Below are 18830 nucleotides of genomic sequence, written 5' to 3'. Positions count from 1 at the left end.
ATGTTTTCTCTATGCTCAAAATAGTTCTTAATGATATTGGCTTTATGTTTGGGGTCGTTGTCCTGCTGGGGCCAATCAGACGCCTGACTGATGGTACTGCATGAAGAATAAGTATCTGCCCATATGTCTCAGCACTGAGGACACTATTAATTCTAACCAAATCTCCAAATTTGTATAAATGTGGCCACAAACTTGCAAGAAAGTTTCACCATGCTTCACTGTTGCCTGCACAACCTTCCTCCTGCAGTGTTTTCACATTAGAGCTATGGCTTTTTGGGGTGCAAATCTTCCATGGCGACCACTTCTGGTCTGACTTCTCCGAACAGTAGATGGATGTACCTGGGTTCTTTGATGATGGCACTGTTAGACATCTTCTGATATTGAAGGGAAGTAAGCATGATGTGTCTTTTACCTGCTGCATTCAGTTTCCTACAGTAGGCCTACCACTGCGTCTACGGACCTCAACATTGCCTGTTTTTTGTGCTTCACAAAGCACATCTTGAAACCTCAGTCCTCCTTCAGACCTTTGCCTGGGAGAGACCTTGCTGATGCAGTATAACTACCTTGCATCTCATCGCTATTTTGTTGCTGTACTCAGTCTTGCCATGGAGTATAGAACTGTGTTCCACAACCTCACCTTAGTAGCAGAGTTTTGAACCGTCAGTTTTAAACCTCCTACACAGCTGCTAATGACTGTATTTCAACCTAGATTTGAAATCGATGATCATTATCACCTGCTTGGTATAAATGGTTAATCATACACCTGACTCTGATCTTTAAACAAGTGTGCAAGTATAAGAATCGATTTGAAAGTTTAAAAGGGTTGTCACACCAAATATTGATTTGATTTAGATTTTTCTTATGTTTGCTCACTTTGCATTTTGTGAATTGAAAACGAATTGTTTTAGAGAGCATTCTTACTTCGCAGTATTTCTACACACTGCCTAAGTACTGTATATCAACACCTTCAAGGTTTGAAACAGAGAGCCCAGATGACAGCACAAGATTGAATGTTTGTCCCTTCTGGACTGTTGGAGTCAATACTGGCTAGATGAGTCAACCAGCAATAAAAACTCGCTGTATGCGGTTTTAAAGGACAGCATACATGAATATTTAAATGTCCTAAGAAAGATAAGCACTTTATCAGATTGGGAGGCCACGAATGAAAAGAAATCAGAAAATGGAGTCTGGCGTTGATTGTGAGAACTTAAAACGATGGGGTTTCAAAGGGTTTTAGTTAAATAACATTTGCAGCACAAATTATTAAGGTGCCACACTGAGTAAAACAAAACGTTTGGTTCCGACAATTGGGACATGAAACTTTTCAGTGAATGAGGCAGACTTTGACTTAAATGAACAGCTATATATGATTAAAAATGTACATATTCATAGTTAAATAATAAGTATAACATTTCAATAGTTATTACATTGGGCTATACAGTATAAACAATTTTTAAATATGCCAACAAACCAGTAAACGTTGTGATTTAATTTCTTACAGCACAGCATATTCTAATGTTAGTCTGCAATTCGGAATTGTGCTTGCATTGTTCTCACTACCTGTGGAGGTTCGATTCCTGACTCATGTCTGTATGGAGTTTGCATGTTCTACCTGTGGTTTGTGGGTTTCTTCACATAGTGTGACTGTGTGTGCTTGTGCTCCTCCCCGAGTCCCCTGGGATAGGCTTCAGTCCTCCTTTGTCTGTGTTACAGTAGTTACACAGTAGTTGCTGTAACGTGTTTACAAACATTAACTGTAATGTATTCTTAGAAGGTGACAAACATGCTTTTAAATTCTAAAAAATGTAGACCTTTTACCTAACTTTGGAGTGCAGTGTTGTTCCATATGACTAAAGCACTCTTACCTGTACCCTTATTTGTACCCTTTACAACATCTGTCAAGAGTATAACTAAAATCTATTTTAACTGCACACTAGGGAAAAATAGTCAAAAAAATAAAGCACCAAACTGATAATGCAGCCTTTTCGCTTGCAGGTGAACATGCATAGCTTTATAAGTCATAGTTAGGAGGCATCAGAATTATAGCCTTTCTGTCAAATGATGAGGCAAGCACTATAGTGGATATCTATAGTTAGAAGTCGCTGCTGATGCAGTAACATATTGCCCATTATAGAATACCATATGCTGTGCTAGCAGTTTATGTTGCACATAAGTGGGGGAAAAGGTTTCACATTTTGTAGAACATTGTATGTTGGAGAAGTCTGTAGTTGTATGTCTAAGGTTCAGTTGAATTTTGTGCTATTGCACACCAAAGTACCCTGTAATCTATGGGTGAAATTAAAATATAGTACAATTTTGGACCAGATGTTATTGTAAAACCCTATCATAGACTACTCTAGATCCAGGTGATTTGCTTTATCTGTCAGTGAAAATTGACTAAAGCAGCTACACTGAACTGTGTAACTTTCCTCATGCAAAAACCGAGATACCTATTTGACTTAGGTCACCAAACAGGGTCCAGGAATCCAAAGATTAGCCTATCTGTTTGCACATTTGAACAGTATAGGTTTGATTTAAAACCAAGTAAAGAGGATTAGGAATAATGCCAAATAAATAAAACTTTTAAAAAATGAGTTTCAACATTTAAAAAATGTGTTGCATTAAATTTTTTTTGTTCTCTCAATGTTGGTTCATGAATCTCATTATGTACATGAAGCCACTATGCCCCCCTTAGGTGGTTCTAAGATTTTTACAGGTTTTGACATGTGCATCTTTTTTTTTTCTCAAATAATGCCTTTAAGAGACAGAGATTAGCCTGGGATGACCCTAGTTTGTTTGCCGTTGAATGCCTAACAGGGATTTCTTGTCCTTATATCCAGGCATAGCATATAGCATATACTGTATAGCAGGCATATTTTAGGGTAGAAGGTATTTTGGAGCTACTAGTCTGTTTTAATAACATTCCAAACACAAATTTTTAAATTTTGAATTATTATTATTATTTTTTAAAGAAATTCGTATTTCTTTGGTAAGCTGGGATGCATCTAAATCTTTTTAAACCTGGCCAAAAACAATAAAAATAAAAATAAATAAATTAAATCTCTGATTACAGTGTGGTGGCCATTTCATGTGTAAAAATGGTTCCTCATGCTCCCAGAACCACACTTTTACTATTGGAATCCTGCAATATGCTGGTGCCATCAGGGAAGAGGACCATTGAGGTGTTAACCAGGTCATTCAGTACATTCAGATCATCATGAAGCTGACTTCATGTTATTACCACATACTGTAACGTTGCTGAGTCTAGACCTGACCAACTGAAGCAACCCCAGACCACAAACCTGCCTCCAGAGGCTTGTCCAGTGGCCACTATGCATCGCTTCATGTGCTCACCTTTTTACCCTGACACACCCATAGCTCTGGAGTTATAAGGCCAAACGCCCGAATGAAAAGCTCCTACTTTCACTTTTAAACATAGCTGTGATTCTACTGCCCATTTTTAGCAATGCAAATTCACCAAGCGTAAAAGTGATCCCCATTCATGATGTATTGGCACCTCCTTTATTGAGTTCAGTACTATCCTTTCAGGTTTAATTCATGCACTGGACAGTTACTGTATTAACCAAGTTCCAGTAATTTCATTTCATTGACTGATGCATGTCAATAATTTAACTAATCTAAAATGTCGACTTTTTGGGGTAGGCATAACCCTTGCATGGTTTAATTAAGGTCCTAAATTCAGCTTGTTGCACTAAAGGTTCTAAAAACAGATTCTGTACCCAAGACGAAAATTACTTATGATTTTGCAAAGAATAAGAAAAGACAAAGAATACTTTCCAGAAATGTTGATATCCTTTGCATCATATTAAACACACCTATAATGTTTTTACAAAACTTGCAACATGCAAAATCTACTATCTGACTTGTGCTTTATACAGCAAACAAATTCAATTCTAAATCTTAGAACAACACATTAGGTTCATTCGCAGGTGAAAACAAACTCCTTTTTTTCTCCCTTCCACAGAGGCGTATATAAAAGTTTTAAGAGTTATGGAATAAGCTGCTAAATATTTTAGCACAGTCAGCTGGAATTGCAATGGAGCTTGATACACCAGCATGGAAGGTTCTGATAAAAGCTGGCATCATGTCTAAAAGAATTTCCCTGATGTATGGTGCAATAACAAAGTAACCAGTGAGGTTGAAAGAAATATACACCGACATGTTGTTTCTTTTGTAGTATTTTTTCGTGTGCTGTGAGCTTGGTGATAACCCCCTGATATACAGTACCATCTACGGTAAAGAAAAATGACGTAAAATGATTAAGAAAAAAAAAAAAATCATATTTGTCCTACTGTAGAAGAGTCGCTTCACCAAAGTAGTATCAATGTACTGATAATGTACATTTAAGGTCAAGGTTGGTACAGAAACCCACAGAGACCTACAGTACAACAGGGCTAGATCATGATATTAAGGACAGATTTATTGATTAAAGCCTAGTCTGACTATTAGGTTTTGAATTAGGTATTAGACATTGAAAGAGAATTAGATTTTACATATAAATAAACTACGCTCCCCATACACACGCACACCAACAAACATGTAGACCTCCTTATTAGTGGAATTATGTATATAGCCAATTGTGGTGCAGAAGTGCAATAAAAAAAATATTATGCATATACAGTATGTGTCTGCAGCATCCGAGACAGTTTACATCAACCATCAGAGTGGGGGAAAATCTGGATCACATTCAAGTTCAAGTATCTCCAATACTACTGATCTCCAGGGTTTTTCACACACACACAAGAGGTTCTAGAATTTACCCAGAATTATGCTTTCATGACTAGTTTTGAATGTGAGTTTTGGCAGGAGTTTTATACATTTTTAACAAATAAAGTAATTCTCAAGAGTTTGTCAGAATTACTTTATTTATTAATTTTATTTATTTAAAATTTCTTTCTTTCTTTCTTTTAAATGACTTTCTTTCTTTTAAAAAGTAACTTTAAATTAAATTACTTTATTTATTTAAAATAACTTTATTTTATTTATTTCAACCTATGAGGACTATTAAAATTCTTTATTTATTGTATTGATGTCAACTTGCTAGTTTTTACTGTGAGTTTTGGCAGGCAGCAGCTCTCCCCTTTCCAGTACTGCGGACTGTACAAATCAATAAGTTGAAATAAACATATAAATAAAGTAATTCTCATAAGTTTCTCAGGACTGTCCACAACTTCCATGATTTATTGTAATTTTTTGGCTACATAGTGCCGGTAAGAATTTAAATCTACTTTCTCACCTGTTAATTACATTAACTCTCACAGTTAGTTTCCAGTTCCACCAGGTGTTGGCAGAGCAAAAAAACTGGTTAAATAAAGGAACAAATCATAATCTGTTGATAATAAATGGTGTTTATGAAACTATTGTATATAAAAGCAATATCACACTCAAGCCAAATGAACATATTCTCTTCAGGATAATGACTCGAGTCTTAACTTTTTTTTGACTTAGGCATTCCTGTTTAGTTTCTTTCTAAGCTGAGCATGTACAGTATTATACATAGAAATGAGAGAGCGGATTCAAAATGGTGTATGATTTCTTATACTTTATTTGCAGTATCATACAGTAGGTACAAATAACAATGGTTATATCTGAAGGTGTGGACTGATGAAAGAAGGGGGCAAACCAACAGACACCATTAAAATTTTCAACAAAGTAAATCATGGATCAATATGTACAAGCACAGAGAGCGAGAGTGTTACATGGCGCTTGAACACGCCTTCATCAGAGAGTAAACTTTAGGTCTTATATTCATCCTGATAATGAAAGGGACCATCCTGTTTTCTAAACAACATATAACAAGTGAAACAAAAGAGGAGAACCAGGAGACCCAGTGAAAGAAATTTCAATCAGATACAAGTTCAAACATTGGTTATTTTGGCCAAAAATATGAGGGGTGTTTAAATCAAACCAGGACTTTTGATTGTGCAGAATAACAGGAACATTAGATTAAAAACTACCTTGATTTTCCTATATAATCCCCTGCTACACTAATGTGCACGTATTCCAGCGTTTCACTAGTGCTTGGATACCATCAAGGTGGAAACTGTGAACATGTGGAAATCAATTGAAGTCAGGACAGTACCGGGGACGTCAATTTTCAAGATCAGGCATTAAAATCAAATGTTAACGGAAACAACTGCAGTTGCTGTCCAACTCACCTCGGGCCGGATTAGCGGACAGTACAGCCTTCTTTAAAATGTTTGCACCATTCAAATATATTTTCCGGCATGTAAGAGTCTCATCACTGTACTGTGAAATCTTCTGTAAATAACAATCTGTAAACATCTCAAGAGCCTTCATTCTCCTGCTCATGAGAAGATAAATCCGGGTTCGACTTAAACACCCCTCGTACATTAAAACTTTGAGTAGCTTACATGCTAAAATCTTTTTTTTTGGCAAAAAAAAAAAAGTGAAAAATTCATTTTAATTAGTTTTTCTGTTAAGCAGTTTTGGGATAGTAGTTTTAAAATATGATCTTTAGTTAAAATAGAATACAAGAAATCAAAAACCTTGCTTCAAAATCAACTATTTCCAAACAAGATAATTTTTATTTCCGTTTTGTATTTTAACTTCATTTTATAATCTTGTCTTTTAGGGCAGAATCCGTTTTAAATCAGTCCGGAAAATCTGCTATTATGCTGAATTACGGTTTTAAATTTGTCTTTTTTCTATTTTCACTTTAAAGCTTTTTTTTTTTTTGCAAAATAAGTTTAAACATTTACCCTTTTGAATAGTACAAATTAAAACACCACATTTACCACCTGTTATTTTAAATATTAAGTATTTTTTTATGTGTGTGTGAGATAAAAAAAACATTATTTAAACTAAGATTAATTAAATGTTTTAGTTCAATTATTAAAAAATCAGTTTTACCTTATTTTCTTTTACTTTTTTCACATAATCACAAAATATAAAGACGGAAAAAATGAAATAATTGAACAGCAGGTTGTCTGATTCATCGTGAAGTGCACTTGATTCTGTTGGCTGAAATGGATTTAAGTAAGGAGTGTCTGCTTTAGAATAGAAACTGAATCTGCTTTAATAATCAGTTTTTTGTGTGTGTGTGTGTGTTTGGCAGAGCCAAGTATGAAAAGTACACAACATGCGGGAGGGAGACGAATTTGTATTCAGTAGAAAGAGACAAAAAGACAAGAATTTTCATCACACACACTGCATGCTTGCATACACACACATACACACACATACGCACACAGTCAGAGGCACAGGGATGGTTTGATTGCTAGGTAAGGCAAGACAGAATATTCCATCACTTAAAAACAGACAGAACAAGCAAAGCAAGCAACGCTGAAGAAATCAGTAAGCAGTGGCTGCCTACACGGCTGGGGAACTGGACACACCCGCGCGTTAATAGCACTGTGGTGGAATAATTATCTCCTCTGAATCCAGAGGCTCGTACACACAGAGGAATATGGCTACATGTGTCTACCACACACAGGTTTTTAAATAAACACTTACAAGTGTGTTGGTGGAGACTACACAGTTAGTGCAACACTGCTATCGTCGGGCTCAGTTATCGGCTTGGCACTGCTGAGGGATGATGATGGAAAAAACAAACGCCTATGAAAACCAAAAGCATATGGAATAGCTGTGAACGGTAGTGTGACGACAACTTAATAAACATCAATGGAGGCATAAACTGCGATGTGTCAATATTTTAACCATGATGCCTAATATTGTAAAGTTGTTTCGTGATAATTGAACTGGGTTGCAACTTATAGGATAAGTAAGGTCTGATGTACATATTTTAAATCTGGGTAATTCAATAATTCCTACACTATAGCTGGTTCTTGCTTGTTGTCCATAAGTACTCAATTGGATTGGGATCTAGAGTTTGGACGGCGGGTCTTGTGCTCCTATGCGCCGGGTGTTCTGGTGCCTCTCTATCGTTGGCCAGCATTGACGTAATTGGCAATTTGTGCGGCACTGGCTTTTTTGTGGGATTGGACCTTTGGTGCCTGTGGGTATGGGTTAACCTTTAGTGCCCTTTTTCCTATTATACTTGGTGATTAATGTTGATCAGTTCATTGGCGGTAGTGGTGATGACCCAACAGCTGATTAGCGTAAAACAATATTTATTAATATACAATATGAAGCAGATCCCAAAATGGGATCGCACGACCAAACTGTGCATGAGACCTTCCTTTTAGGCTCGGCTTAACGCAAAAATGTCAGAAATGGGTCAAATGTTAGAAGCGCCATGAATTCCCTACAGCCTGGCAGTTTGGAGAATCCGCACAATACAAATTAAAAGTCCAAAAGAAATTTGATAATTTCATTACTTTTAAGACAAAGAACATCCCATTATTTAAGATATCTTGTTTGGCACATTGATTAAGTCCATGCTGTGTTATCTGGAATGCTTCAAAACTGTAAGTATATATATATATTTAAGTACAGAAGTACATATACAGTATCTACTGCATACTGTATGTGTGCCTGGTTTTCTTAACCAACATGCAGGCTGGAAAAGCCAAGGCAGCCAATCAGCTCAAATCTTTACAACCGAACAACAATTGCACAAACAACATAGCCTGTTTCAGACATGTTCGAAAACATACACGGAGATCTTTCATCAAGTGTCTGTGCTGACGTCTAGCGCACTACCTTTTTTTTTTTAAGTAGGTAAAGCTTTGATGTAAACCTTAGTACATAAAAACTTCAATACACAAACATGTATCTGTGTTTTTTTTCTCACACATATACAGTATACACTATTGTTCAAAAGTCTGAAATCATCAGTCAGAAAATTCGAAATGAAATTTATTAGTAATACAAACAAATTCTAATTTATTTCAGATCTATAAAATGATTTTAATACGACAGTACTGCTATACTTACTTAAGACTTTTGTAGAAATCTGTAAACTGTTGCGTCTGGAATAACAAATAATTATTTCCATAACTTCAGAATAAAAGTTTTAAATTTTTTTTTAGAAGTTAGCTTAAAAGTTTATTATAAAATTACTACATATGCACCGATTGCAATTTTATTAGCTGATACCGATGTGTTTTCCCCCCTAAAATTGACAGCATACAAAAAAAAAATTTTGTGAATGCAATGAGAAATTGAATTATATGTATATAGTAAACATAGCATATTAAAGAAATAAAATGCTAAAAATTCCTACAACTGAAAATGACAATTCGACAGCGAGTTTGATGTGATCACATGCTTGCTCTAAGACACGAGCTACTTGCGTGTTTCATATGTACCAAGAAGAGCGGCTGTTTAAACACAGATTCAGTAGAGTTGCGTGCTGTTTTTTTTACTAGCGTTAGCGCAAATGCTTTACTCACTTAGCACACAAGTCCACAACATTTTTACTAGATCAAATTTTACAGAACTGTTTCGGTGGTGACGTTGGACACCAACATCGTATACACAGCATGCACACAGGAGGGATCATCATTATTATACCCCAAAATGTTTGAGCGCTGCGGGCTAAAGTCGGCTGTAGCGGGATTCGAACACGCAATCTCAGGATTTTTTTTTTGGTATTTTTGTTTTTTAATAAGGAAAGTGGAGTTAAAACCGTTATGTGGAAACGCTTTTACTATAATTTTGCTATAGTTTACTTTACACTGACAGTTCCAGTATATATTTACTTTATTTAATTTTGTTCAGTAAAAACTATTTTAGCAATTAACTAATTAAAAAAGCCCATAAAATACATTTTGGTGTCTGGAAAAAAAATTATCATTAATAGAATTTAGTGTGTAAAATATTCATAACGCACAACAAATAAACTGAGTTTTTCCCGTGTCACTGTAGTGATTTAGCAAACCTACGTCTTTTGTATTTAGTGCTGATTATTTACAAGCTACAGGGTAGATACAGTAATTAGACCATTACGACAACCTGTAATTAGTGTCTATATTAAACGTGATTTTGTAACGTCACATCATGTGATTCCGACCCTTTGAACAGTAGTGTAGTACACAGTGTATATACAAGTACAGAAACGTTTACTTAGCAAGCAAGGGACAGGTACAACAGGGCTAAAAAGGTTATGAAATTGTTGCGTTAAGCATTTTTCCTAAAGTTAACATCAGCTGATTAAAACTCAAGAACTGCAGGGACAGTAACCTGACTAAATCAGTTATTCTGGGGAACTCCTCATCAGCTAAATGTCATAAAAACACATTCGGTTGTTGGTATAAAATCTTTTTAACATGCTACCCATTCTCTCTCTCTCTCTTGTCGCTCCCTCTCTCTCGCTCTGATTTTTTTCATTTTTTATTTCATTTTTTTTTATAACCTAGAAGTATTTACAAAATCATTATTATACTGCTGCAAGATTATATCGAAGGATCACTAGTAGACTAGGAAGAAAAATATTTGAAAGAAATCCAAAAGAGAAAGAGTAGAAAGATGATTTCAGCCAGTACGCTGTGTGTATGTATAACTGTAATCACACGAACATAATACTCTGGAGTTATTCCAATTTAAGAGCATGCAACACATTGTGTGTGTGTGTGTGTATAGCAGAAAAGCCAACACTTCATTCCGTCTTAAGTCATCAGGAATTAAATCTGTATGTATTAAAAAAAAGAAATAAATCAGTTGCATGGTATGTTCCACAAATCCCAATAACCAAATGATAAAGAATTTTGCAAATTGTGTTACATAAAAGGGAGACTTGTAAGACTTAGTAGTTTAAAAAAAATTAATTGGTCAAATATTAAAAATGTTTTCTTTAAAAAATCGGGAAAACTTTAACAGCTAGAAGAGAAATGTAATATTCTCTGATCTTGATTTGTTTTTAAGATTTTCATTAAGCAGCGTCATTTTACCGCAATCATTTTTTAAAATCACATTTAACGTTGAGATTCGAGGACTGACATTCTATCTGATAGATATGATGAAGTGGCTGAGCAAACTAGATGTATCTATTAAAATCGTTAATATTAATCCTACAGTGCCGTTCAGCTAATTTTCCTGTAAGTTCGTCATTAAGCTAATTAAACATCTTGTCTATGAGGGTTCGTTACCATCCTGATGCGTTAGTAACCGATTCAGCTTTATTGTTAAAAAATCTTCCTTTATTAAATATTTATCGCTCGATCCGAGCTCCTTAAAACGTCTAACACTTCAGAGCATCTGCTTGTCAACAGGAACCAAGAGCAAAGGCATCTGACAAGTCAGAGGTGAAAATAATCAACACACAGGTCTGATAGAACCCCACTTTACGCTTCCTGGTTGGGAAGACTGGCAAGGATTACACTATAGACACCAGGAAGCACAGGTTTTTGCATCTCTTATGGGGTTTTATATCAAGTGTGAATCAACATGGCCTCATATCCCATGCCTTCATGACGTTAAGTGATCTACCATAAAAACACCCACAACAGACGACATAAACCGAACGCTGTTAATTCTTTGATTGGCCTAAAACTAAAATGATGGACTGAATAATAAAAAAAAAAGAATAAAATCCTATCTAAGACAAAGCAATAGAAAATAGTTGGCATTAAGATTGAAATTGTATAATTAACGATGATGGCAATAAGGCTAAGCATGAGGCATTCTGGGGATTGTGTAGGTAGAGTTACTCGTAGAGCCTGGCTCGTTCCTCGTTCATAAGGTTGAGCTGTTGAGGGACGGGTGGACGAACTGCGGGTTGACAAAAGTGAAGCCGGCGAACTCGGACTGGTCAATGTTGGCAATGACGAGCTCGTCTGGAGGAGTGAGCTGCGGCTGCGTGCGAGTGAAGAACTTGTCGAAGTTCTCTGCGCCTTTCCCACACTGCAGAAACACAGAGAGAGAGAGAGAGAGAGAGAGAGAGAGAAGTTTAAAATGCGCTCATAATGACAAATGTGAGATAAGCAAAATAACAGCGTGTACACCAGATATCCTGCGTAGGGTTACATGGCACCTGGAACATATCCCAGGGAAGCTAGGTAACAAAGTGAGGTACACCCTGGATGGCATGTCAACCCATCTCAGGGCCCAAACACACACACATTGTGTGTATTGTGTGTCTATATTTAAAAGTTACTGCAACATAAGCCAGGTACAGTACTGTGCAAAGGTCTTGAGCCTCCCGTTTCATCTTTTCATATTTAATGTTTAGGCATTTGGCAGACCCCCCTTATCCAGAGCCTTGCTGGGTCTTGCTCAAGGGCCCAGCAGGGACAACTTGGCGGTCGTGGGATTTGAACCTTCCGAACCGTAGTCAAATGCCTTAACACTAGAACTACCAGAGATGAGCTACCAATGAGCTTCCTCTGATATGTTGCTTTTAAGTTTTTTTTTTTTTTATGGATTCTTAAGGAATAGTTCTCCAGGCTTCCTAAAGGACTTTTTTGGCCCTCATTTCTGGTCTCGTCTCTAGTTTTTTTGTTTGTTAAGCCACACAGTGACCTATGAACTATTAAGGCATAAAACCCTCTATCATAGGGCATGAACAAATGAGAAACAGATGATCAGGCCAGTGATTAGCACACTGGTTAGAATAGACCGAGAGAGGAAATGAGGCTGCTGCTGTTGTTTAAGAATTTTTTTTATTTTTAATATCTTTAGCCACTCTACAGCCTGCCCAGTAATAAAATGTTCCCGTTTCTTTAATATAATCTGTTATCGTTTAATTAAATTGAATATGAAGAAATGATGGGTGGCTTAAGACTTTTGCACAGTACTGTAAATGCCATATGACTATTTTATACCAGCACCTGATATAATCCGAGATTAGACCTATACAACACACGTTATCGTTATCTGCCATGCTAAAACCCACCAGATGTAATCCACAGATACCGTTCACATCTTAAAGCTTTGACAAATGTGTTTTAGATCTACCTGCTGTTCTCTTTTCTCAGTTTGGAGAAATAAGCTCGAGAGCTCCAAGCACTACACTGTTACCCTCACGGATGCAATTTGCAAATGACACATTACGCGCTCCATCTACTTTCACCTGGAGTCTAATGCATTCACATGGGCTAGATGTTTGAAAGCAGAGGCTCAGGTGTGGAGAGCAATATGCATGGAAACAGAAACAGGCTGATGAGATGATAATAATGTTGGCCACCCATCCATCAAACTTTACGTAATCCTGTACACTTTGTTTCTGTATACAGTATATACTGTTTTAACAAAACATGACCTAAGTAAAAATTGGGCATATCTCAACAAAAAACCTGATAAAGACTGGACTAGACAAGTGTCTAAGTGAATTGATCTTATGTCTAAACCTCTTTTTAGCATATCAGTTGGGTGTGTGGCCATGAATGTCTGCCACAGCTTGAGATAATATTGATCTCTCGCTAGAATGAACTGTGTCAATTTCATAATTAGTGTTCAGAGGAAAATAAATACATATAAAAAATCAGACATAACATTAAAACCACTAAGAGGTGACATAGACAACTTTGATTATCTTGTTACAATGGCCTCTGTGAAGGGTTGGGATATATATTGCAGTCAGGGTGTCCCCAAAACAGCAGGTCTTGTGAAGTGTTTCTGGTATGCAGTGGGTAGTGTCTGCCAATAGTGCTCCAAAATAGGACACACACAAACTGCTGGCTCTGAGAGTAAGGTGTCAGAACACACACTGGATCATAGCTTGCTGTGTATAGGGCTGCCTGTGATGACCTTTATCCACTATTAAGAGTGTCCACAATGGACACATGAGCCTCAGAACTGAACCATGGAGCAGTGGAAGAAGGTGGCTTTGTCTAAAATGAATCACGGTTACTTTTACATATGTGTCGCTTACTTAAGGAAGAGATGGAACCAGTATGCATTATGGGAAGAAGGCAAGCCAGTGGAGACAGTCTGATACTTTGTGAAATGTTCTGCTGGGAAACCTTGGGTCCTGCCATCCATATGGATGTTATTTCGACATGCACCACCTACTAAAACTAACTAAGACCAAATACAGTAAGTCACCGACTTATGAACGAGTTCCGTTCTGGGGGATTCAGACCGTATGTCCAACAAAGTCTTATACACATACACCTTTGACACTATTACTGTATATAAAATGAAACATAAAAAACAAACACACATTTTCTACATGTACAATACACAAGAGCTACTTCTGCGATTATTTTTGCATCTATGAATGTTTGTAGATTCGCGGTCCGTTCATATCTGCGAAAATGTTCGTAAGTTGGGGACTTACTTTACACCCTTTTATCAAAACGGTAAATTGCTTAGGAATGGTTTAAGGAATATCACAAGGATGTCAAGGTGTTGCCTTACAAGATACAGGACTTAAAGTTTTGCTGATGATGTCTTAGTGCCAGACACTACAGCAGTATCAGGTCAGAGCTGTTTGGAAAACAATATTATAGGAGGTTTTAAAGTTATGGCTAAATGGTGTAAGTGACAGGTAAAAACCAGTCAGTTGGTCCAGTCCATAAATTACACAGACAATAATACTTTACAAAAGACAATACATAAGACAATAATAATTTGCATCACAGGGTAATCAATATCCTGTGTTTATAATGTAATTGAATGACAAGATGAATATTAGGGGAGTTGATAACTTACTTTACATAATTTAATTGAGTAATTAGAACCTTGTTTAAATTTAATTTTCTCCATGCCATTAAGTCATGTTTTTAATAAGAGGTCTAATGAGGCCTTTTGGGCAACAGAGTCTAATTTAGTATAAATTAGATTCCAGATAATTTAAGTATAAATTAATATATATAAATAGAAATACTAAAAGTAGTTACTCTATTGTCTAAATTATAATGAGGCAGGAAGATGTGTAGTACTGCAGATGATATTAAAGTTAAAGATACAGGGAATCACAGGCGAAATCTCTCGCTCTCTCTCACACAAGAAAGAAAAAAATCAGAATGGAAACTTGGAAGTGGGAACGACAGATTGACTAAATGAAAGACGCAAAAGATGACAGTAACCGAAATGGTTTTCTCTTTGTCAAGCTGCCAAACTGTATAAGAAGCAGAACTGGAGATGAGACAGAAATAGCCAATGCTTTCCTTTTCCTTCCTTCCTTTCTGCATCCATGACAACGAACGGGATTGAAAGAGAGCTTGGCAAAAAGCCTTGGAGTTGATGCCATTTCTAAAAACCCAATTGTGTCAATTATTCCAAATAATTACAAGTTTTCAGCAACCTTATCAAATCTCGATGGCTTAAAAAAAATAAATAAATAAAAAGACAGTCACTAATGGGAATCTGAGTCACATGTGATGATGTCAGGCACTTTAGAAGAAAAAATGTCAGAGTAAAGGAAGGATTGAGTTATTAAAAGAATTAAAACGTGTAGATTTTAACCTTTAAAATGGCAAAAGGTACCTTTTTAATAAAAATGTAAACATTACAAAATTTCAGCAAAGCAAGCAAACAAAAAACAAAGAAAAAAAGATTTTACAATGATTAGCACCAAAACCAACATGCAAACAAATAAAACAAGAAAATAAAGAAATATAAACTAATAGTTGGACAGCAGAACGCTGTTTTCTCTCTTGATTCTGTATGTATACAAATAACACTGAATTGAATTCAGTAAGTAAAGTTTTTTTTCTTGGACACACAAGGTTGTCTATAACAAATAAAAAAATCATTAGAAAAAAAATCTATATTATCTCATTGTAGAGCTTTAAACTTTCACATTTTGAGCAAAACAGATCACGTAGCAACAGCACATGGGTTCTTTCAAGCCAATCTCATTGCCTCTTTCTGTCACGTGGTGAGCCAAGCAATAATACTTCCTGTGCAACATAGCGTCTGCCAGGCGTAAGTCAAATGTGTAAAAAGTCATTTTGGCTAACGTTTTGGTAACTATTTTTACACTTTGTTACTACCACTGTAGGCCATTTCATGTCTTGGATACGTTCTGTGAAATATACAGTACTTAACAAAACGTACTGTAGTGTAAGCACAATAACGTTAAAAATCTCAACTTAGGGATTAAATAAATTTCACATTTTGCTGGAAAACACATAAATAAAAACATTCTCTAATGCCCATGATACATATGCAATGCTAACAGATTAAAGACTGTTCTCACAGACAGATGCATGTCTTCTGCAAGTCCCCCATCAAGTTATCTGTCGATTTTCAGGAATCGGGCGTTCCACTCGCTGAATGACCATGGGAATGACTGCAGTGGGCTCCGAGCCACCTCGAGATCCCGAGATCGTCATTCACAGACACACAGCCTTCTTAAAAATGTTTACACTGTTTAAATGTTATACTGCGGCTAAGAGTCTCATCACCGCAATGTGTTCGAACCCTATTGTAAATGTCAGTTTTACTCCTTTATTCATGAGAAATGCTAAAGGCGATGTCATCACCAGTCCCGGATTGACTCGAACACTCCTCATACAAGCTTTCTGCTAGGGTTCCAAAAATGTAGAATTTTGAATTTTAATGATCATTAATAAAAATGGGGAAAAGACCTGGATGTCTAAACCCTGCTGTATGTATAAAGAGCTACTGTAGATTTAATCTGCTACTGAAGGACCCATACACAAATTCATCACTGATAAAGTGGAAACGCCACAACTTCTGCTAATTAAAAAGGAACATAAAAGACTCTGCCTAACCAAGTTATTTTTTTTTTCTTTTTTCAGAATTCACAATTAAGGGAGATTTGCATGCTTTTCTCTAGCTGACTGGCTCTGGGGCAACAGCGTGGAGAAGAAGCTTAATTGCTTTGACTGCAATTGGAAGGTGGCGGAGCACTCTCCCATCCGTACACAGCATACCGCTGTGACTTTACATAATGAACGTGTGCTGGTGAAGATCGGATGGGGGTGGGTGAGCACAAAGGTAAGAGTAAATGTACAGATTATCATCCAGTGCTGTTCAACACTCACCTACACACACTCCGCTATGAGCTATAAATGGAAACACTCACTCATTTCTATTCTTTTAAGGGAACCCATAGAAGTTACACATCACCCACTTCAGTTTACACTCCACTTTATACTCTTTATTGCATCAGACCTGACAAAAAAACTGACAAAAAACTACATAATTTGATAGATTAAAGGCTTATTTTGAGAAAGTCAGCTCTTTTTAAAAGAAAATCAACCACAATATCACATGTAATACATTTAACTTGCACGAAGTAGAAAGTTAAATGTATTAAAAATTTTATAGTATAAAATATTTTAAAAAAATGGTTGTTTTTAAATAAATTATGACAAGCAAGACATATTTTAACACTATACTGTATGTACACTGACTGGCCCAAAAAAATGGTGTAACACTATTATACGTCCCTCCCAGAACCATTGACCATGTCTTAATTTTTTTGCCACATAACATTGCTGAGTGTAAACCTGACCAACTGAAGTAACTCCAGATTATAACACTGCCTCCAGAGGCTTGTACAGTGGCACTATGCATGATGAGAGTACTGCTTAATGCACTTACTTTCTTACTCTTGACGCGTCCATTACTCTGGAACAGGGTCAATCTGGACTCATCAGCCCACATGACCTTTGTCTATTGCTACAAGTCCAATTTTTCTATTCAGTGACAAACTGAAACCTTTTTTTTTTTTTACTGATTTATGAACGTGCTTTTCATACTGTATGTCAATGTTCTTGTTGCTTTGTGCATGTAGAAAAGTACTTTCAGCTATTTCTACTACTTCACCAAGCATTTACTGTACATAATCTCCTTTCATGACCCTGATAAAGTCTTTATTTTATATCTAAACCTTGGAATTGCAGGTCAGGTTAAAGTACACAAACAATAAAATAGTGAACAAACGGTAATACATGTTTAAATCAACATCGATTACATACAATAAAACTGTAAAGTTGGCATGTCTGTTCATTGAAGATATTTGCGGCAAAAATAATTTTGGGGGTAAGATGAGTAATAGAACACATCAAGATGGTTTTTGGAATTTTCATCTGTCTGTTTGTCTCTTTGTTTGCGCACGCATCACATAATAACTACTGAACTAATTTTAAAAAGGTTTTCATAGATGTATTTGGTCAAGCTTGTGGTAACATATACAGTATATGTTTCATCGCAATTGGCCCACGGGAAGAGAAGATACAGTATGCTACTTTGAAATTTAAATGGGAAACGTTATCCTCATATCATAAAAAACAAATTACTTTGAAAAAATCATTAGTTCATCTCAAAATTCAACAGATGGTGCTGTACATTTTTTAATACATGCTTATGAGTGTGCAATTGAATTCTACTTAATAAATGTGATCCCTTACCTTCAGTCCATGCACTTCACGGTAACACGTCGAAATTTTACTTCATTCCAAATTTCAACAGATGGCTGTGTACATTTTTTAAAGTGTGCAATTAAATTCTACGCAAATTAAGTTGCGGGCACATTTAGTATGAATAAAACCAGCACAACTACACACATGGCTGCAGAGGACACAGATTTCATTACAGTAGCTGTTTGCACCAATAAAGAAACTATTTTTTTTCTTGATGTATTCTCCCAAAGCAGACATCTTCAGGATAAAGCTAGTATTCCAGATGAGTTTATGAGCAACAAACATCTGTCTACTATAGGTATTTTTCCAAAACTTTTTTTTTTTACAGTACTGCAAATTACTTTTATGTTAAAAGTTATTTTATTGTAATAAAAAGAAATCAGATTTTTTTTTTTTGCTTTGCTTTATTGCCGCTCAACCAAATGTATAGATTATATACTGTACAATATATACTGTATATATATACACCGTCACAAGTTCTAGTTATTTCCATCTTGGGTAACCTGAAAACATTATCACTGCAGTAGTATAGTTTCTGGATCTTAATCTTCTTTTAAATTACTTTTAAATTAATCAAAATAATTGTTTTGTGCCTAGTCCCTTACC

General features: G+C 36.0%; 1 protein-coding gene across 1 annotated transcript in view; it reads right to left on the bottom strand.

Annotated features, from left to right (window-relative positions):
• Positions 1-5543: 5543 nt before the first annotated feature.
• The window catches only part of prkcaa (protein kinase C, alpha, a), a 183011-nt gene continuing 169724 nt past the window's right edge, over positions 5544-18830 (bottom strand). Inside the window, exon 17 of the mRNA XM_053498018.1 lies at positions 5544-11787. Coding sequence (XP_053353993.1) covers positions 11620-11787 — 168 coding nt within the window. The 3' untranslated portion in view covers positions 5544-11619. The remainder of the gene's footprint in view (positions 11788-18830) is intronic.

The sequence above is a fragment of the Clarias gariepinus genome, chromosome 6 (genome assembly GCF_024256425.1).
Source record: "Clarias gariepinus isolate MV-2021 ecotype Netherlands chromosome 6, CGAR_prim_01v2, whole genome shotgun sequence".
Classification (NCBI taxonomy): domain Eukaryota; kingdom Metazoa; phylum Chordata; class Actinopteri; order Siluriformes; family Clariidae; genus Clarias; species Clarias gariepinus.
This window is presented reverse-complemented; position numbering and strand designations above follow the sequence as displayed.